The 21,409-nt window shown below is 40.6% G+C and overlaps 1 protein-coding gene across 15 annotated transcripts in view; it reads right to left on the reverse strand.

Moving 5' to 3' along the window:
* Positions 1-2,141: 2,141 nt before the first annotated feature.
* The window catches only part of TNRC6B (trinucleotide repeat containing adaptor 6B), a 241,986-nt gene continuing 222,718 nt past the window's right edge, over positions 2,142-21,409 (reverse strand). For all 15 annotated transcript variants that reach the window (XM_026017290.2, XM_026017291.2, XM_072741220.1 and 12 more), the window contains 9 exons: positions 21,064-21,259; positions 14,409-14,546; positions 12,009-12,185; positions 10,459-10,605; positions 10,100-10,195; positions 7,529-7,753; positions 7,029-7,099; positions 3,848-3,987; positions 2,142-2,648 (listed from right to left, as the gene is read on the reverse strand). In XM_026017290.2, coding sequence (XP_025873075.1) covers positions 2,261-2,648; positions 3,848-3,987; positions 7,029-7,099; positions 7,529-7,753; positions 10,100-10,195; positions 10,459-10,605; positions 12,009-12,185; positions 14,409-14,546; positions 21,064-21,259 — 1,578 coding nt within the window. In that variant the 3' untranslated portion in view covers positions 2,142-2,260. The remainder of the gene's footprint in view (positions 2,649-3,847; positions 3,988-7,028; positions 7,100-7,528; positions 7,754-10,099; positions 10,196-10,458; positions 10,606-12,008; positions 12,186-14,408; positions 14,547-21,063; positions 21,260-21,409) is intronic.

The following is a 21,409-nucleotide window of genomic DNA, read 5'->3' on the forward strand; positions in this document are numbered from 1 at the left end:
TGAGGCTAGGTTTATAATCAACAAGGTAAGCCGGAGGACTACAGAATTCCCATTCTTTGTCTCATAAAACCACTTAAATGCAAATAATTCGTTTTTGCCTTTTCCTAGACACACCCACCCACCCACCTACGCACAGACACAAGCTACAAGTTAAATACATTAGGCATTGTTGTATCCTTCACTGAAGATGCTAAAGAAAGAAAAACTCCCTTGTCCTCACTAGCAGCAAGTTACAGAGGACAGTAGAGGTCTGCTCCCACCAAGGGTTGGAATGGGCAGGTATTTGCTGGTACAGAATGTCGGCACTTTATGTTAAACAGTATAATGCAGACTGGGATGTCCACACAAGTGCTAGCACATTACCGGCATACGTTCCCCTCCCCCCCCACCCCGCCCGCCCCACCAGCCATCTGCTTTGTATAAAGGTGTACCCCCTTCGGGTCTGCTAGAACTCTTCACAAAAAGCAGTTTGATACATGTTGATTTCCAACATAAGTACATACATGTTGGTGATAACTGTGGATTAAAAGTTGCCCCCTATTCAGCCCAGAGTACTACTACATTGATGCTTTAAAAAAAAAAAAAGTCTTTAAATACCGAAATAAAAAAAGCAACATTACAAGGAAAAAAAAAAAGAGGTCAAAACCAAAAAAAGGTGCAATACTTAAAAAGTCTTTGCTAAGTTATACCTGCCTAAGCAAAACCACATACACAGGAAATACACAACACAGAGAAACAAAAGGAAACGCTTGAAGTACACACTGGTTTAAGAACATTCGTTAAGTAAACGTTTCTGTCAGTGATGGCCTGGTGCTGTAACACGCCACGGCCTGGCACAGGTAACGCTCAGCAAGAGAGGAGCAGAGAGGGAGTAGCTGCAGGTGCTTTCAGGAGGCTGCTCACAACATATTGTTTCCGTTTTCATAAAATGAAAAAAGAGAACCAATGGAAATATTTAATTCAGCATCACCTGACTTTCTGATGAATTCCTCATACCTGATTACACAAGAAAGGGGGAACATGGTTTTTCTGCTTTTGAGACATCATGTCAGTAAACACTCTCTTATGTCGTCTGTTCCCATTCAAACTAACGAAAGAAAAGGCCTGCTGAAAACTTAACAGATATTCAGATGTGCCTGGTGGCCACTTACTTTAAAAAACAGAAATAAATAAACACACAGTTGCCCCGAGAGGTACCTCCTGCTCTCCTACTTTTTTGGACTTGGCAGTGCTCTGCTCTACTGCTAGGTCAAAAGAAAAGCAAGAGAAAACTCACTCAGGCTAATTTGCAAATGTAAAGGAGCTCCCTGCTTAAATCATTAAAAAGCACTCTGTTCACCTTAATGCAGTCCAACGGAGTTGCTTTCATAAGCAGTGGCTCCCTGTGCTTGTGTGTTCTCATAGTTAAAAAAAAATAAAAATAAAAAAATAAAAAGCAGATGGCCGGCCAGCCAGCCTGCAGACTGTCAGCAATGCAGCTTTCTGAGAGATCAAGTGGGGGGGGGGGGGGGGGGGCAGGAGGAGGAAGAGGAGGAGGAGGAGGAAGAGGACATGGGCACGCACACACAGAGACAGAGAGAAGGATGCACGCGAATGCACATGAACACACGTGCACACACATACCAGAACGAGCATGCCTGGGCAGTTACATGTGCCAGAACACACTGGTATTTATCAACCAGCCAATCACAAATTTTTACCTTTTTTTTTTTTTAGGTTTTTTGTGTTTTTGTTTTTAAAGTGAGGCTCCGTCAAGTCTCCCCCCCCCACCCCAACAATTCTTTTGAATTCCCCTCCCTCCCAAACGTGGTAGACCTAAGGACGGAAACACACCCAGTGCAAACAAAGTTAAAAAGCTATTTTTTTTTCAGTATATATGTTTCTTAGCAACAACTTCCATATAACATGAAAAAAGTGAAAAACTAGAAACTAATTTTTTTAATTTTTTTGTGTTTAAATTTAAATGGTATGTGTACTTGCTTCACATTGTCTTTCTAGGTTGGCGTTCATGATTCAAGTATTTCAAGAGTGATATGTTCTCTTTTTGGATTCATATTCCAAACGAAAAAACTGAAGTTATAAGGGAGGCAACTATGTGCTCAGACAGTCTGTCAATGACCCACCTTTTTTTTCTCTCTCCGTTTTCTTTTTTCCTTTTAAAAATGTATTTATTGCAAGTTGAAAAAAAAAACGAAAAGGTCAAGTTAGTGCTGCTGCTGTTCCAAAAAAGGTCACGAGGTCAGAGTTGAAAGTTCTAAGTTCAGATTGAATCCGACCCTCCTCCCAGAAGGTCACCAGGTAGTAAGGGAGCAGGGCTGCCCATCCTATGGGGATCTTCCACAGCTGGGACTCCCCACAAGCTAGAAGAATAGTTTGGGGGCCCCCACAACGAAGCGCCAGCAAGATCGGCCCCGCTGCTGCCACCAGCACTGCTGCTCCATTGCCCGAGCCCTGTGGACCCACCAAAAAGATTCAAAGCAGGTCCGACGGGATCTGACTGGGTCTGGCCGGTCTCCAGCGACTGCCAACCTGCGGCGGGTGCACTTGGGGTTGCTGCAGGTGTAGGGGGCTGAGCTTGTGCCAGAAAGCGGCTAACTTCATCATCGGTGGCAAACTCAGCCAGGATGGTAGTGTTTCCCAACACACACCTAGAAAAAAGGGGAGGGAAAGAGCTATGGATTTGAGAGAAATCCTAAAGCACCCAGTAGGACTGAGGATTTTGAGTCCTTGATATTCAATATATGTTCCTTTGACTAGCAGCTTCCACATCTCCTGGAAGCTTTGCAGAATGCAGAATCACAGGTCCCACCCCAGGCCTACAGGATCAAAACCTCCATTTAACTGGACCAGGTGATTGAGGAGTACTGTTTTAAAGCAATAAGGTAGGGATCCCTGGGTGGTGCAGCGGTTTAGCGCCTGCCTTTGGCCCAGGGTGCGATCCTGGAGACCCGGGATCGAATTCCACGTCGGGCTCCCGGTGCATGGAGCCTGCTTCTCCCTCTGCCTGTGTCTCTGCCTCTCTCTCTCTCTCTCTCTCTCTCTCTCTCTGTGTGTGTGTGACTATAATAAATAAATAAAAATTAAAGAAAAAAAAGAAAAAAAATAAATAAAATAAAGCAATAAGCTATCACCAAATCTCAAGATATCCAAAGACTACTAGAGGGTACCGTGTATGGATTAACCTTTTGGTATATGGAATTTCTATGTTGAAAAAAATGTCACCTCTCTTTTCCCCCACGGGAGGTGAAAGGTAACACCGCAAGCATCAAAGTGACCCAGCTTTAGACATCTGGAGGTGCCATGGCTCTGTCTCAGGGCCGGGCTTATTGCCTGAGCCTCCCTACTGCTTGCTCGCTCTGTTTGTAGCTTTCTCCTGTTGCATCTGCTGGCTCCCAGTTTGACAGCAGCTGGGAGAGGGAGGGGATGGTCAAAGTGTGATCCAGTCCCACCTATGTTAGACAAAACCACTGCTACCCACCAAGACCACAGTGTTCCACCTTTACCAACAAAGAAGCCGAAGTAAGTTGCTAGATTCTATTACAAAAAGTGACAGCGCTTGCAATGTTTCACATTCTCATAAATACTGGCTTTCTTTTATGGTACTTAAAAATTTAACTCACTGCTTCACTACTTCATAAATTCTTACTTTTGGAACTCTGATTATTGGCCTATGAGATACACAGGACAATCCATACTTAGATAAGGAGAAAAGACTGGTCACCTCAGTATAAGCAACTGCTTATGCCACGATGCTATTTTTGAGCATGTTCTTGTGCATCTCTGTTTAATGGAGCATGTAGCAGAATACTCACCTGTTTGTCTCAGTGAGCGTAGGATGGGTACTCACATGTGCAGTGCAGTTTGGGCCTTGGCCGCCTCCTGTTTGGTGCTGTATCGGATCAGGGCGGTGCCCTGGGTTAGGTTCAGATGGAATGTCAGCAGTGGGCCATGCTGCATGCAGATGGTTCTCAACGTTGACCCATCAATCTAAGGAGAAATGACATTCATGAGATTAAAACCTGGAGGTGGGGTGTGAGAGGAATTCAAGCGGCCTTTCTTATAAATGAGGAGAAGGACTTCTGGTTTGTAAACAACAGTATCTGCACTAAATGAGGTTTGGAGAAAGGAAGGGGAGAACTCAAAGCAGGATAGAGTGCAATGAGCAGGGGGTCTTAAAAGCAAATTTTAAGATATTCAAAGTACTGGGCTGAGATCTAATGTGCAAATAAAACAGTCTGGGGCAGCCTAGGTAGCTCAGCGGGTTCAGCGCCGCCTTCGGCTCAGGGCGTGATTCTGATGACCCAGGACTGAGTCCTGTGTCGGGCTCCCTGCATGGGGCCTGCTTCTCCCTCTGCCTGTGTCTCTACCTCTCTTTCTCTGTGTGTCTCCTGTGAATAAATAAATAAAATCTTTAAAAAAAAAAATAAAATAAAACAGTCTGTAAAAACACAGCTCAAGACATAAACGATTCAACCTGTGGTCTCCTTTCCTTAAGAGGTAAACAAGTGAATATGTGTTGATTTGTTAGAGACTTTAGAAAGCAGAAATAGTATGGCACCTGAATAAGAACTTAAGAGAACATGCCAAATTCTCAGCATCATTACTAATATAGTATCTCTACTCCCCCAGTTAATAATTTCATAGACAGCTAAAGAGGAAGACACACACAAGAAAAGCACTGCTAACCACACCTGATGGTTCAGGATGCTGCTGGCTGACCTAGTTCATAGACTACACTGGTGTCCTCAAGACACTGGTGTCCTCAATGACCTCCCACATTGGCCATCTCAGGGTAAGACTTTCTGCCTACTTCTCTGAGAACTCCGCTGCTCTCAGCCTCATCGTAGTCAGACTCCCATGTTCAGTGATTTGAGGTATTGCCCAGACCTGGATGAACAAATCTGCTTATTCACTCTGATCAATTTGTTTGTATTGAGATCTTAACTAGGTTGAAAATAGGCTGCTCAGTCCAACATCTGATTCATTTCTTTGCTATTGGAACAGCCTTCAAATATTGTGCAGCTGGCGGAGGCAGTAGACATATTGTGTTGTTTCACCATGGAAACTCTGCAAAATGGAAACCAGGAGGTTCACATAATTTTTTTACAGAAAATGATAATCAACTATATGAGCATGGCCGAGTACACCACACGTGACCTTTCAGCATAGATGCCCTCTAAACAGATTTTAGGTGATGAAAGTAAATTTAACCAGGTTCCAAAGATTTCCCCTATAACCTTCTCTGAAGTTATGACTGAGATTAGTCTGTTAGGTAGTTTTGAGCTTCAAAATTAATCAGTTATTTCTAATACAAATGCAGCCAACCCCTTGATTCATTCTACACATATATACACATGTACTCATTATTTTTCATAGGATAAAACAGAAGTGAACAGTTGGTTAGCTTGTCCAGGTTTCTTTCAACACAGTATCCCTTACTGTCTCTCTCATCCCAACTTTGTATTCACCATACTATGTAACAACTTTTGAAATGTCATATTCTGGGGCACCTGGGTGGCTTAGTTGGTTAAATGTCTGCCTCTGGCTCAGGTCATGATCTCAGGGTCCTGGGATCTGGCCCCGTGTTGGGCTCCCTACTCAGTGGGGAAGTCTGCTTCTCCCTCTCCCTTTGCCCTCTGCTCCTACTTGTGCTTTGTCAACTAAATAAATAAAATCTTAAAAAAAAAAAAAAGAATGTTGTCATATTCTAATGAGGCATAAACAGTTATGAAAATGGTCATATAGGGATCCCTGGGTGGCGCAGCGGTTTGGCGCCTGCCTTTGGCCCAGGGCGCGATCCTGGAGACCCGGGATCGAATTCCACGTCGGGCTCCCGGTGCATGGAGCCTGCTTCTCCCTCTGCCTGTGTCTCTGCCTCTCTCTCTATCTCTCTGTGACTATCATAAATAAATAAAAATTAAAAAAATTAAAAAAAAAAAAAAAGAAAGAAAATGGTCATATAAAATCTTCATACTTCGGTCATTTATTAGCTAAAAAAGAACAACTGGGGCTTTTTGCTGAGTTGATATGGATATTAAGAGCCAACCCAGACTTTTCCTCATGTTAACTCTATTTATGAAACTGCCTTTGTCAACATGTACCCTGAAATACAAGCCCTGGGTACACTCCCTACCGCCAGATTCACTAGGCAAGTAAATTTAGGAGAAGCTGTATTTCCCCACAGAGGATCATAATACATGTTAGCATATTAAAGGGTCAAAGAAGTCTCATCATGAAGAATCCTGCTTAATTTTATTTAATCAAGTATATATTCCAAACATATTAGGCCAGAGACCTATTAATATCCCATGGGAACATTCTAGAAAATGCTGGCTTACTAAAGTGTGCACGAATCCATTTATGAATTAAAGGCTAGACAATTCATTTTATGTGTCAAAGGGAGGGAGGCATAATTGACTCCTTTTAACAAGGTGTTGTAAAGGTTGTGCTGTCAAGTCCAGATGAAGGTCATGGGCTCAGTTTCAGGGGATTCATTTAATCTCATTTGAGTGTTCAACATAATACTGCTGCAAGTATGTCAGGTTTTTTTTTTTTTTTTTTTTTTTTTTTTTAGTATGTCAGTTATCAAGCAAACAAGGTGACAGACAGAGTGGCTTGGGGCAAATGAAACTCATCACTGTGAAAACAACCCAGAGGGCATGTTCTGAAGATAGCAAATTACTAATGCCATCTACAAAGAAGAGCATAACAGATGGAAAATTGAAAGCACCCATGTGGCATTTAAGCTATGAAATTGACAGATTCCCTCTACTCCTGAGATGGATGGTTAATTATTTATGAAGCATAAAAATGGTGGATATTGAGTCTTAAGCCTTGTTGGGCCAACAATCCCCATTTAGGAGTAGGCTCTGAGCCTTTGGGTGGGGAGACCCACCCCTGTACGCTGGACCTCTCTATAGCAAGCAGGAAATTAATGAGCTTTCTTATTTGCCCACATCCCGCACCTGAGCTTCCCTCTCTTAATGCAATCAAGTCCTGTCTCAAAAATCACGAGGAAGCATGATTACCTGTGGAGTGAGATTGTGAAGAACCAGCCAGTAACTGGGACGAACTGAACCACCATCACTCCAGGTAGAGGCTGAAGCAACCAGAAAAACAATTAGGAAGAGCAATAAAAAAATACGGAAAGCCACTAGTGACAAACATTTTCACATAGCCCATGTGTTTCTTCTCTTTTGTTTTAAAGGGTCTTCTCTTTTATACCTCCCTCTGACCCCCTTCATCCTGCTACTGAATGGCCAGCTCTCTTCTCCTAGACCTTAAACCCTGTACACTCTCATATTGCACTTGTAATACATTTTTCTCCTAATGTTCTCCCTCTACTGGTCATTTTTACTCTGTGAGTTCTTGGATCCCTCTGCCCTAGACTGACTGCAATTTTCCACTCAAGAGATACTCTTTCCTCTACCAGACTTCCTCTCTTGTTAAGGCTTTGTGTCTCTTTAAGTGTTAATGTTAAGTCCCTTGTGTTTGAACAACAATGTTCCTTTAGGCAGATCCTTCTCACCCGAGGCAAGCCGTGAGTCCTGTGTCCCCCACCCCCTGACTGATCGGGGTGCTGTGCTGCTCCAGGGAGATGATGGTTTGGGGTTGGTCAGACCAGGAGGTGGGCGGGGCAGCGGTGTAGTGTTCCTTGAGGAAATATGGTTTTTCCACATCTTGTTGGAGAGATGAGTGGGGTTGTGTCCTATGGGATCTGGGGACCATGTTGATTTGTAATCAGGGAACTTTGCTATAAAGAAGAGAAAATTAAGGAAGGAATATGGTTAGAGAGGTCGCTTTTGTCAATATACATAAATTTGTGTTTACATATAAATAATATTCTAAAAATAGTTAAGTACACATTTTGAGAGTAGCAATACAAAAGTAGTATTGCCCTCTGAGCTTACTAAAGATTTAATATGATAACTAATTCTCTCGTACTTTATTAGCCAAATAGAACCTGAAAAGGAAGATTAATTCAAGGGAAGTATTCCTAAAACCATGAGTCTTACACAAATGTGAATCCTAATAGAACTATTCTATAAATACTCTTTTATGGAATGGGAAGTGCATCAGAAATGTATACTTTTCTTGATCCAGATTATTAGCTATCAACATTCAAGCAGATTTTTTTAAAAAGATTTTTTTAATCTCTACACCCAATGTGGAACTTAAACTTACCCTAAAATCAAGAGTCACATGTTCTACTGCCTGAGCCATCCAGGTGCCCCAACATTCAAACAGATTTTTAAAAAACAATCAACAGCTAAGAGCTTACTATGCTTTAAGGCACTAAATCAATGCTGTGGGTAATATAAACAGTTATTCTCAAGAATTTCAAGTTCACATGGGAAGATAGAATAGAAGAATAAGAGAACTGGTAACTCCAGGCATCATCACATATGTTCAATACACAGAGAAGATACTGCTCAGCCATTGCCAAAGGCTTTGCAAAGACAGGTCTGGGAGGATTTACATAAATGGATAGGCTCAGAAAGATAGGAGAATATAGACCAATGTCAAATTTAAACTCTATATGTACCAAATATGTTTTCTCCCAGTTTTGGCCAAACAGTATTTCACAGGGGTAGAGATAAAGAAGGCCAGAAAGGTAAGCTGGGGGCTGATGAGGATGCTACTAGGAGTTCTTGCAGTAGACTGAACATGTAGCATTTACATGTGGCTCTCAACCTGGGTGACAGCAAGTAGAATGGAGCAGAAGAAATGGATGGGAGATGTGGCTGCAGAATACATCCTCTGGGAGACATCCTTACTGCCTGGATCCATGGAGCAAGCAAGAAAAATCTGGAGACTTTGTGACTCAGTGATTCAAGAGGCATCATAAAGAAAAACAAAGACTTAGTTAAGAAGGAAAAACAATATTGGGGAGGTGGGGGCGCAGTTCAGAAAAGTATACATTCAGTTTAGACATGTCTGGGGTAAGATTCTTGGGTCATCTCTCAGGTGAATGTTCAATTGCAGAAAAAAGATAAAATAGTTCAACTGAAGATATGGTCAATTACCAGAATAAAAGTGTTGGGTTGAAAAATGAGTTTTTACATGTAAAGGAAGAAGTCTCATAAAAGTATAATGTGGGGTGGTCATTAGAAGCATGGATTATTGAGTTGGCGCCTTTACATACTCACTTAGACCTGAGGCAAATATTAGCAAACTGAGTCTGAGTTTCTTCATCAACAAAATGGGGAGAAGGCCAGGACCTCCTCCCAGACTTTGGTGAAGGTAAAGTAAGAATTCATGCTGAAGGCTCAGCATGCTGCCTGGTCTGCAGGAGCATTCAGTAAATGACAGTTATTGTGATCCTGTTGATACGACATGGAGGTGAATTAAAGACAATTTGTAAGGCCATTCACCTATAGTATCTTAGGAAGTAGCTGAGGATTTGCTCCATTTGCTTTTGCATGGATATAGAACAGAAGCCATAATGACTTTAATGGCTTGAGGTCTAACTTTTGCAAGACCACGGTGCCAATTACAGATAGTCTCTCTACCAATCTATGAGGCAGTGTGCTGAGTGAGTGACTTCAAAGGCTTTATTCTATCCATTATGTTTTTATTCCCTATCATCTTAAAACACACACACACACACACAATTCAACAATTAAGGTAGAATTAATTAAGGGCCTCTTTTTTTCCCTCTTGGCCATCTGAGCCTTTGTCTGTAAATGGAAAGATTTTTTTTTTTTAAAGATAAGCAAACTATAATTTGTTGCTTTAGGAATAATAACCTGGACTTCCCTGGTTCCTCCCCTGGCCCATGATTCCTTCAGCAGACTGGCTCAAGAAAAGCACTTGTGGCACAAAGATTTCACCTCTGCCCTGTCAATATCCACAAGGCTCCCTGCAGGTATATCACCACCTGCCCTGTCCTAAAGCTCTATGTCTCATTCTGTCTCTGTGCAACTAGAAGCTCCTTGAGAACATGGCCAGTGTAAGAGGTGTGCATCCATCTGTGCTGACCTAGCTATTCAACTTCTATTGAAGCACTCCTTAAGAAATAAATGCCCGTTTCTTTTGTAAAAGGGATCCTGATGGAAAAAGTGCTAGCCAAAGGGAAACATGTAGGTCATACTTGTACCTGAAGTGCTATGAACGTTGGTAAAGGAGTTGTCAGAGGCACTGTAGGGCCAGGCACCAGGTGAAGGCAGCGAGGTGTTGAGGGAAGAATTAGACCCTTTGGGTGACAAAGGGAAAACAAGATGAAAATATTGCAGACAGATATCAGTATAACCAGTGAAACCTGAAGTATTTTATTTAACCTTCAGTGCAAGATTAAAGTATATCTAAAGATGTATCCCAAACAACCTGAAAAGCGACATATTTTTTGTTTTCTAGTTAAAATTATTAGATTATTAGCAAGTACAAATGAAGCCACAGATTGACAGATACAAAAATGTGGAGTGTTGAATAAACACAAAGGATGCCTCATTCATTTACCTGTGGTGTTATCCCGCAGAAGTTGGTGGTCAGTATCTACAATGGGAGATGTAGCTGTACCCCCCAGTACACTTCCTGGGGTGACATAGGGGTCAGATTCAGGGTCAATGTTTTGGATACCTTTCCATGGCACTCCTGGTTGGAATTCTAAAACAAGAAGACAATATTGGAGGTAGGAGGTTGTTAAAAAAAAAAAAAAAAAAAAAGATAAAAATCAAGTCAGGTTGTTTTTTGTTTCTTTTTCTTTTTAAAGCAAACTCAATGCCCAATGTGGGGCTCAAACTCACAACCCTGAGATCAAGAGTCTCCCATTCTTCTGAATGAGACAGCCAGCCACCCCTCAAGTTAGTTTTTGATACAAGAAATAGATCCATGAAAAGTAGAATACTCAATCTATTTTATCTCACTTTTATCATAAAATTAAAAATAAAAAACTCAGCCTGAACGTATACTATACCAGCACCTCTGTGTTATTAAGCACGCTTTCTCTATCTCTCTGTGGCTCTGAGCCAGGGCTCATCAGCAATTGGCCCTGGCCACTGCTCTTCCTGCTTCCAGGAACATTTGGGCTGAGAGCAGTGAAGGCAGGAGTAAGTAACCTGATGTTCAAGAGAACTGTCCAGGCATCCAGGATAAAAACTGAGAGAAAATCTGGGTTGGAGATTAGACTTCTCTCATTTATTTCACTGGAAATTGGCTCAGATGCACAAAAGAAAACAATACAAATGACCACTAGCACATACAACATCCAGAGACAAAGAGCAGGAATAATCTGGCTTATCATGAGAAAGCCTAGAATATGGGATAACTGTTTAAAAAAATTTTTTTTTACTGGTCAATTGAAATCCTATTTAAAACTGTGGGATAGGATTAACAAACTTTTGTTTTCCCAAATGTGGAAAGCAATATAGTATTATACACAAACAACATGTGTTATGAGCCTTAAAAAGGAAGGAAACTATACACATATTATAAATATATCCATCTAGGAAGAAGTTTAGAAAGACATACTGATTTTTAATTCTTGCTTAAACTAAATTAAAAATTTTTCTATAATGAAAATAGATGACTTATATCAAAATAAAAAGAGAGGAAAAAAGTAACAAATAGTTTCATTGCATCACTACTGCATACCTGGAACCTAACTGATGATAAACACTTGCTTCATGAATAAAGAAGCCAATTAAATGGACATTTCAGAAGAATCCATGTTACAAGGCTCCCATTATCACCTTCTTTCACCTCCAGATTCCACTCCTCTGACTTCCTTCAGCTTGTCTATGCCTATGCAGTGTTCATCAGTTACCTGCCTCGCAGGTGATCAGTGTCCACACCTTATCTTCCTGACTGAGGTCTATAGAGCAGACACCTGATCTAATGTGAATTTCCTATCTTCCCACAGCACAGCACATGCCTTGCTTTTATCAGACAATACTGACTAAATGAAAAAATAAAGTGCCTTAATAACTGGCAAAAGCAATCTGTTCAGAACCCAAAATTAAGAATTAAAAACAAATGATATACCAGAAAAAACATTTCCTGGAAAATACCTGGAGGCCAACTGGCATTGCTGGATTTACTTCCGATTTTATTTGTTGGTGGAGATTTGGCAGGTAACCAGCTATCACCAGCAGGACCCGTATGGCCACCCAGTGTGTCACTCGGGATGATATCAAACTGGTTGTACGGTGACCCTCCTCGAGTCTTACCAGGGGCCACAATAGCGCCTGCGGAGAGAGGGGAAATCAATTCATACCCAGAAAGGATTCCTATCAACAGAACTTGTCAAATCAATTATTCAGCAATAACAGTATTCTGATGTTTATGCAGTAAAAAGAAAAAAAAAAAGTGCTGGAACGTGACGTTGCCCTGGAGAGCCAGTATATAATTCATAAGCAGAATGACTACGAACGATTCATTTCACTTTCCTGAGCCTTTCAGGTTCTTACTTAGGCATACAGCACTGTTCTCATTCTTGAATCTGCCTTTCAGTTTTAAAATTCCATGGTCTTAAATTAATGAAGCTTTCATAAACTACGAATCATACCATCATCCCTAGTTTTGATACTAATGACTCAAGAATGAGAAATAGGAAAAACACTACCCAATCTGCAGTGCATAGGAAGCGTTCTCACTACACTGGTGCTGACACCACCCACCCAAAGTTTTCAGGGCTGATCAGACCTAGGTTAGCTGGAAGAAGCACTGTAAATAGAGTCTACTGGAGAGAAAAGCATCTGCTATTCCTTTGAATTCCAAAGCAATGAGATGGAATTCCTGCCTAGGGTCTCTGCCAGCACAAGATCAGCAGGGAACGCTGCCGCTCTGAAACCCGTGGCCCCACACACGAAGAACAGCCAATCCTTTGTAACTGTCTTCCTAAGAGCATTTCAGTGGTTCTGTCTGTGACCCTTTTATGCATTTTAGATGCTACGAGGCAGGAAAAACATTAAAAGCTTAAAATTCTCTTAACCTAACAAAAAGTGATCTCCCCCCTCTTTTTTTGATCTTTCCTTTAAATAAAATTTTTGGCCTCTGTGAGATACCCCTCTATTTATTTCTCAGATGAATTTTACATGCTGCATTGTGTCACTTGATCTACCCTTAGGATGCTGTTTATAAACAGGGAGAATTATTTCCAGGATGATGTATTAAAATATTTGCGTAAGTATTGATTAAAATAATCTGCTTGGTTTGGCCCAGCAGGAGTATTATCAAAACCACCTTCACCCTCAGCTAAGAAGTCACTTGTGTTTCTGGAGCCACTGACAGAAATTTGACTCAAGGGCATATTACAGTGAAGTCTAGGAAATGAAGAGCTCGATTACCTTGGGTATTGGTAAGGAAATGGGGAACACAGTATCTCTGAGCTCTGAAAAGGCAACTGGGTATTTTAGCTTTAAGATATCCTCTCACATGACACTCTGTATTTATTATCATGCACCTATCATGTCTTTGGGGACAAGGCGACCTGATGAATCATCAGCCTAAAGAAGCAGGGTAAGTGCCCAAAGCTACAAATGCTGGGCTTGAATTATTCAGTCTAGAGACAGATTTTATAGTTTCAATAAATCATTCTTGATTTTGTGGCATGAAATCAAATGATAGCGCTTAAGGATAACAGGGAAAAGCTCCATGCGGCCATTTTACAGTCTCTCAGAGAGGCACACTAAACAGTAGTTTATAAAGGAACCCTGAAAGTTTTCAGATTCGTGAGGCTGAGGTCTGCCAGGGAACTGCAGCAGGACCAGCACAACACCCATTTATACTCAGTTCTCATGACTGTAGCTGAATCCAGGTGAATTCCTGTCAGATGAAATAAACATTGAAACAAAGGCTGAAGGAAAATTCAAAGACCTTTTATCTGTTTTTTACAGGGACACAGAGAAGCATTTACAGAATGATGGAAATGAAGGGCCCGCAGTTCACAACCAAAGCCTGCAATGCCCCTTCGCAGACAGTATAATTCATGAAGAACAAGAAAGCTAAAAAACCACCAACCAACCAAACAAGAAAACTTTGTGGGAAAGTTCAAATCTCATGGACTATTAGTCACCTATCTTTTGGAGATTAAATAGTTTGAATAATCAACATGATATATACTAGTTGTAATCTCTTACACCCTAAAAAATGGGTTCTGTTCTCTCAGCCAGTATGTTAGGGTTTCATCCTTATGGGTACTCAAGTTCACTGCTACTATGCTCAATCCCACTGCAGGTGGGAAATTTTGCTCCCCTTAATTACAACTAGCATTTTAAGTTTCTTATAATTTGAAATATATACAACCTTGATCTTCCTCTCATAGGCGATCATAGGATTTGGAGGGAAAAAAAAATCAAGAGATTAAGACAAAGCTAAAGATTTGTGCTTCAAAATAATTTTACAGGATATATCATCAAGGCCTGTGAGGGTTATATAGCTCCAATTCATAAGGCTTTGCTTGCTCTTACCATTTTTGTGCATATTGGCTTCCTGTGTGGCTACAGAGGGCAGTCCCTCCATCATGGAGGTCCACTGTTTAAAGCGAGACTCTGTTCCAGCCTCCTTCCCACCAACCATGCCATAGTCCATGCCGCCAGAGCTGAAGCCTAAAATAGAGAACCACGTTTTACATCTTCCTATATATTTCTAGTATCAACAACCAAGAGTTCTAAGATAAAACCAACTGATAGCTTCACTTGTCATTTAAAGACTAATTCACAAGAAGTTTCTTCACTCAAAAACAGAGATTCTGATTCAAAATGCTTATCTTGGCTTTTGCTTGCTAAAGCAGCAATGACTCTTTGTTAAGGCATGAAAATGTATATGACTGCCATCTAATTGAGAACATCTCAGTGCACCTGTGCCTTCATTGATTTATTTAGCTAACAACTGTGCCAGACAGAAAGCTGGGGCCAGGAATTCGCCAACTCAGCAAACTCCACACATCAAACTAAAATGGTATAACAACAACCATAAGGTGTGGCAATGGTGTCTGGGGAAAGAAATGCTTTGCAGAAGAGACATTTGGTTTAGGGCCTACGGCAGGTATGTGAATAAGTCAAGGATGCCAAGTACAAAGCTCTGTTTGAGGACAATCAGGTACATTTAGGGACTGGTACATTCCAGTGCTTGGTTAACTATGGATGAATTGAGGCAGAGCGATAGGAGATGAGGGAGAAAGGAGGAGTCATGTCATGTAGGAGTCTTTATATATCAGGCCAAGGACTTTGGGCCTTTTTTCTCTAAGAGAGGAGATAAAGAAGTTTTTTAACAAGTGAGAGAAAGAGATAAAGGTTTGTATTTTAGGGAATGCCTGGCTGGTTCAGTCAGAAGAGCAAGCAACTCTTGATTTCAGGGTCGGGAGCTTGAGCCCCATATTGGATGTAGAGATTACTAAAAACACACTTTTAAGAAGTTTGTATTTTAGAAAAAGAACTGGCAGTGTAAGAATGGGGTACATGGAGGTCAAGCCAAAATAATGTAAGAGATCAATTTGAAAGAAATCTTTATGCAAAGATAAAGACCCTAAAGCTCAAATAGGCAATGACAGGGAGGTTGAGTTTACTTTGCCATGATTCTCATGTAAGCCTCGGGTGTCAGGCTTTTAGCAGGAGTGTAGGTGGGTAATGTCTTCCAATGGCACAGGGCTGGACAGGTGAGATACAGTGTGAGAGGTGTGCTGATGCAGAGTCTCACAGGTCCCACCATCCATTGTGTGTCAGAATGTACTTAACATAAAAAGTAACATAAAGCACTAAAATAAATGAATGAAACGGAGAAGATCAATGACTAGTCCGAGTAAAAATGAAGATGGACCACAGTAAGTATAGAACAGCCATCCCAGGGAGATGAACGGGGATCCCACCATGCAAAAACTCAGGCAGCTGTAGGTGCCAAAAGCCCACCTACTGTTACTCAAGAAGATGCACCAGTCTAGCCAGGCCAGATTCCTCACTGTACCCACTTGACTCTCCAACCATCTGGTGGTGCCTCAATGGCTCTGAGGTTCCACTTATCCAAATCCCATGAGGGCCCAGGTCACATTTTCTCCCTGTGCTTCTTTGAATTGTCAAAAAGAGTTTTATAAATGCATAATAAATCAAGTTCCAATCATTCCCAACAGCTTGACCTATGTTTAAAATGTTGCTATTAACATAAAGAACACTGCCTTTCACACTGTTTGTAAGCGACTTTACTAGTCCGTGTGATTACTGGGAAGGTGGGGATGGGGATCAGAAATTCCTGGAATAAGCTGGAAATATTTCAAATTCAATGATTTTTTTTTTCCTAAGAAGAGTTTAAGGTATTTTCATTTTTCTTGTGTAGCTGAAATGAAATGAGGCTGGAGGACAGGGGAGTTGAGAGGAATAAGGGCTTTCTCTGACAGAAGCTTTAATGGCCTAAGTAGTTGTTCCTTCTCTATCTACCCTTGACAGAGAAAACCAGCCCAAGGTACTTGGACTCCAGGCTATCTGAAAGCTTGGTTCCAATCAATGGAGGAAGACCTTTTGAAAATAACCCAGGATTCTAGTGAACATCAGAAAGAAGAATGTGAGGATTAGTAAGAAGACAAAGAGCCATTCCTTATACATCTCTTTATAGTTGCTCTGAAATGTCTTTAGAACTCAAAGTGGATTAGTTATTTAATTTCACCTGCTTAGAGTCCTTTTGTGACACGTATGTGTAGAAAATCAGTTAAGAGTTAGACATCTTAGGAGAGGGGACAGTTTGAGCAGTTTCATCTGAATCAGAAGTGGGCTTCTTTCTTGTTAGAAATTTGGGTATCAAAGCATGGCAGTATCATAACTAAGTAACAAAGTCTGGTAAGGAAATACCTAGAGTGGTGTGAGGAGAACAGGAGATAGTACTTACTGCCTTGGAAGGTTCAATCCCCAAAACTAGAAGAGGAAGAATCAGTGCAAAGTTATACATGGTTCTGTGCATTTCTTCCATGTCCCCTAGTAACTGGCACAACTTACAAACTCTACATTATTTGTGAGCTGCCACACCTCAAAGCCCAGCGAAGTACTGACCTTTCTGTACCTGCTATTTCATCAAACCAAACCTCCTCGGTCCACCAAGTGGACTCCCTGTAATTCTCCAGCTCACAAAAACTGAACTTGAACTTGAATAAAAAAAAAAAATACTTTAGTTCAGTTCAATTGCACACTCTTGGAAAGCCTAATTTTGTGCCAGACTCTGTGAGGAGCTGGGGGACAAAGCAAAATTAGACAGGGCCCTTGCTCTCCCAGGGACTCATTTCCGAAGTACATCCCCTTTTACCTATCTCATCACTCCTACAAATCCAACCCTGGGCCTGCCTTATCTGTCCCTGGCCAGAATTACTTTCTCTGCCACACACTTCATTTCACTGTCTATTCATCATTACCTTTTGGCTTAGTGTTACCTCCTTGAGGAAACTGGGATTTCCTCTTTCATATTCTTTTGTCTCTATTAGTTCTTTCTTTCCCACTATTCCTTTTATTATAAATTAAAAAATGAATTAGTGCTTTTATAATAATTCTAATAAAAAACATTATAAAAGAAACAAATCACCCATAGTTGCCCCCCCCCTTAAAGTAATCTCTACCCAACGTGGGGCTCAAACTTACAACCCTGAGATCAAGAGTTGCCTGTTCTACCGACTAAACCCCCAAATTTTTATAAATTTTAAACATGAAAAGTAAAATTTTATTGGAAGCACATTTTCTTTTTCTTAAGATTTTACTTATTTATTTGAGAGAGAGAGCACGAGCAGGAGACAGAGGGAGAGAGGGAGAAGGAGGCTCCTCACTGAGCTTGATGTAGAGCTGGATCCCAGGACCCTGGGATCATGATCTGAACCAAAGGCAGATGCTTAACTGACTAAGCCACTCAGGTGCTCCTCTTTTACTTCTCTCTCTCTTTTTTTTTTTAAAAGTATGCTCCACACTTCACATGGAGCCCAACATGGGGCTTGAACTCATGACCCTGAGATCAAGACCTGAGCTGAGATCAAGAGTTAGACACCCAACTGACTGAGCCACCGAGGCACCCTGGGAATACATTTTCTAATAAGAGGAGGGACTTTATTTCTTGATTGGTTCAGATACCCATGAATGAGAGATATGAGATGGAGTTCACACTATTCCTATTTTTAAAATTCCTACAGACAAAAAAAGCACCAAGGCATCTTATATAAGTAATTAGGAAAAGAGTGAGTCTTGTTATAACATCACTTACTTCTTGAATTCCTTTCGGCTATATTCCCTCCCCGCCCCCGGCTCAATAACACAGATACTAAAACATCCTATTTAGATAGGTCATTATCCCCGGACAATTCAGTTAGGTATATTTTCAATTCTGTTAAAAGCAGAGAATTATAAACCATTTATTTTATAAAAACAATCAGTCAAGGATCAGTTAAGCAGTCATTAAAGTCATTCAACTTTTTAATTCTGAGAAAATATAGCAAGAGAGGCTTTATTAGGACTAAGAGATTTTTAATTATTCTTGCTTCTCTTCCGCCTACTTGTCTCTTTTAGTTTAATATTTAGCAGCAGCAAAACTGAAATATTATTCATTTTATTACATCTTTGCTATATAATTTTTGAAAAAAATTAACTTCTCTGTATGCTTTGAATTTTCATCAAAATCTTATAGCTATAGGCAACTTTCCTGACTCGGGCCACCTCTCCGAGTCATGGAACCTCGCCCGGGAGCGCTCCCCATTAAAGCATTCTTGAACCTACAAAAAAAAAATCTTCTAGCTATAGATTTAGTTTATTCAAAATAGGCAGCCAAATCAGATTTATTTTCAGTTCCAAAATGTATTTTTCAATTCAAATAAATGTCATAATATTAAGGAATTAAGGAAATTTTAAACTATGAAATAAATTGTAAAATGCATCTTATAAGACAGATCATAAGTGGTCAGATCACAATTAATATGATAAAGACCTAATAAAATTTATCTACTGTTTCATAAGTTACCAAATAGAAATAAATTAGTAAGTCAGTATGTTTTTTCTGCTTATTTAATTTGGTTTATAATACATAGTTAAATTTGTAAGTTACTTTGAAACAAGAGTATGATAAAAAACATGCCCTTTCTTCAGTAAATGTATGTATGCAGATTGAACTCTGATCCTTCAGCCGTCAGGGAAAGTTATGCCTCCAGTACAATAACCACAAATAACATCATTAATAAGACATTACGATAAAAATTTTCTGTTTATTTGATGAGAAGCTATGCTGCTGAAAACTAAGATTCACAGCTAACATGTAACCCCCCCAACCTCCTAGAATTTTATTTTAATAAAAGGCAATAATTATTAAACATGTTATAAGAACTGTCATTGGAATAAATACATTATGATGTTAGGTTTTTAACTAACTAACTAATGCACACCCAATCTAAAGCAAAGCACATAAAAGGTTTATTCACAGGTGTTACCTGATAAATTGTAAGAAACACGTATTTAAGAGACTCTGTGTCACTAACTCCTGTTGCTCAAGCTGGTCAAAGATACTTTTCTTTCCACCTTGGATATGCCCTAGGGGATGAGTACTGAGAAGACCTGAAAAGAACTGTATGCATTTAAACACGTGGAAAAGCCACCCAGGGCTCCAGATGTTCACTTTGCTTTGTATGACTGGACTCTACTTTGAGAGCTATGTACTCTTTGACAAAAGGGACAGAAGCAGCAAAGTTGCCCTGCTTTATTATTATATACAGGGTCTAAATTCACAACTCAACACATATAAAAATATCCAGGATCTTATATCAAGCTTTATCTGTAACAAAAAACATGATTAAGAAGGTGAAGCCTGGAAATACAGAATTAATGACACCTTCATTAGTCATTATAGGAGGCTATTGCCTTGCTTGGCACCCTGGATTTCTTTCTTTCTTACTTTTTTTTAATATTTTGTTTATTCATGAGAGAGAGAGAGAGAGAGAGAGAGAGATGGAGAGAGAGATGGAGAGAGAGAAGCAGAGGGAGAAGCAGGGAGCCCGATGTGGGATTCTATCCAGGGACTCCAGGATCATGTCCTGGGCCAAAGGCAGGCGCTAAACCGCCGAGCCACCCAGACGTCCTGGCACCCTAGATTTCTATACCCAAGATGGGTGTGCCTTAGAAAGACAGGAGATGGTGGAGATTTCACTCTTCTTTTATGTCAAGTGGAAGAAAGGTTATTTTGAATTTAAGTCAGTTCTCAGGTAGATCATTTTAAAGAAACAGTGCTGTTGGTGAATCTGGAAATTAATTACCTTAAAACTTACAGCATCCTTGAAGTCTTTGCTCCTCTCTGCATGTGGACACCCCACAAAACTAGAGCAGAGAGCAGGGCCATGTGTCCAGGGTCACTCTGCTTCATAGGAGCATGGATTTCAGGTCTCTTCCACTCTTATTTTTGAGTTTGCAAGAACGGTATCTTTTTTTACCAAAATAAACCCTAAATTTTGTCATTCTGAGGAGAACCTGCTGTGGTGTGTGGTATCTTTGAAATGTTTACATTTTATTTTTAAGTCACTGTTGCCTCACTGATTGGATTGTGCTTACAACATGTTCCCTGGTCTGAAAGAGCTACGACTTGCCTGCCAACAAATTCTTGATGAATGTCAAAGGTATAACCTTACTTGCGCTAATTCTATTTAACTCAAATGAAATACTAATATCAGAAGAATTTATCAGTTTGCCTTATAAGCTTCATTTTAGTTCCCCATTTTTCCACAAGAAGAAACTTCATCAGTAGGGCTAAATACTTCAGTTTGTACATATTTTAAGAGATTATAACTTCAGATTCATGTGGCACTCACAGCGCGTACAAACATTTTAACTGGCTTTTAAAAATTTCTGGTGGTAGAAGAGCAGGTTGCCATTCCTCAAATGTAAAAGACTGCTTCAGACCCAAAGAAGTTGGAGGTGTAGCTATACAATTTACTAATTGTGTGGTGAGTTTGGAAAACCATCAAAACTCTAGGATATCAGCTGTAAGACAGGGATAAGAATATTTATCTCTTTCGTGTGGCTGCTGAGAGCAAGTAATGTAGGACCGATCTCTACCAGAGGCTCTGTATACAACTGGTGTTTTGTTTGTTTTTTTTTTTTAAGGTGATTTTCACTACTGACAACTTACCAGAACCATATCCAGGTATTGGCCCTTTGGTTTGAAGGTCTGGGAGCCCCACATTCAGAGCATTGGGTACCATGTTGTCCAGATGTGGCTTGGGCCCAACAGGATGAGAGGGTGAGTGCTTCATGCCAGGCTGCCTCTGCTGCTGCTGCTGCTGCTGTTGCTGCTGTTGCTGGAGAGCGCTCACCATTCGAGCCAGCTGGAAGCCAGGAGTCCGGGGCAAGGGGGAATTGGAGGGAAAATGGACACAAGATAAGCCAATATCCTGCACCTTCCAGGAAAAGACTGCATGTGGCTTGTGTTTTGTTCTCAGAGGTGAAGTGGACCTGCAGTCCTCACACAGAGCACT

Source organism: Vulpes vulpes, chromosome 16 (genome assembly GCF_048418805.1).
Source record: "Vulpes vulpes isolate BD-2025 chromosome 16, VulVul3, whole genome shotgun sequence".
Classification (NCBI taxonomy): Eukaryota; Metazoa; Chordata; class Mammalia; order Carnivora; family Canidae; genus Vulpes; species Vulpes vulpes.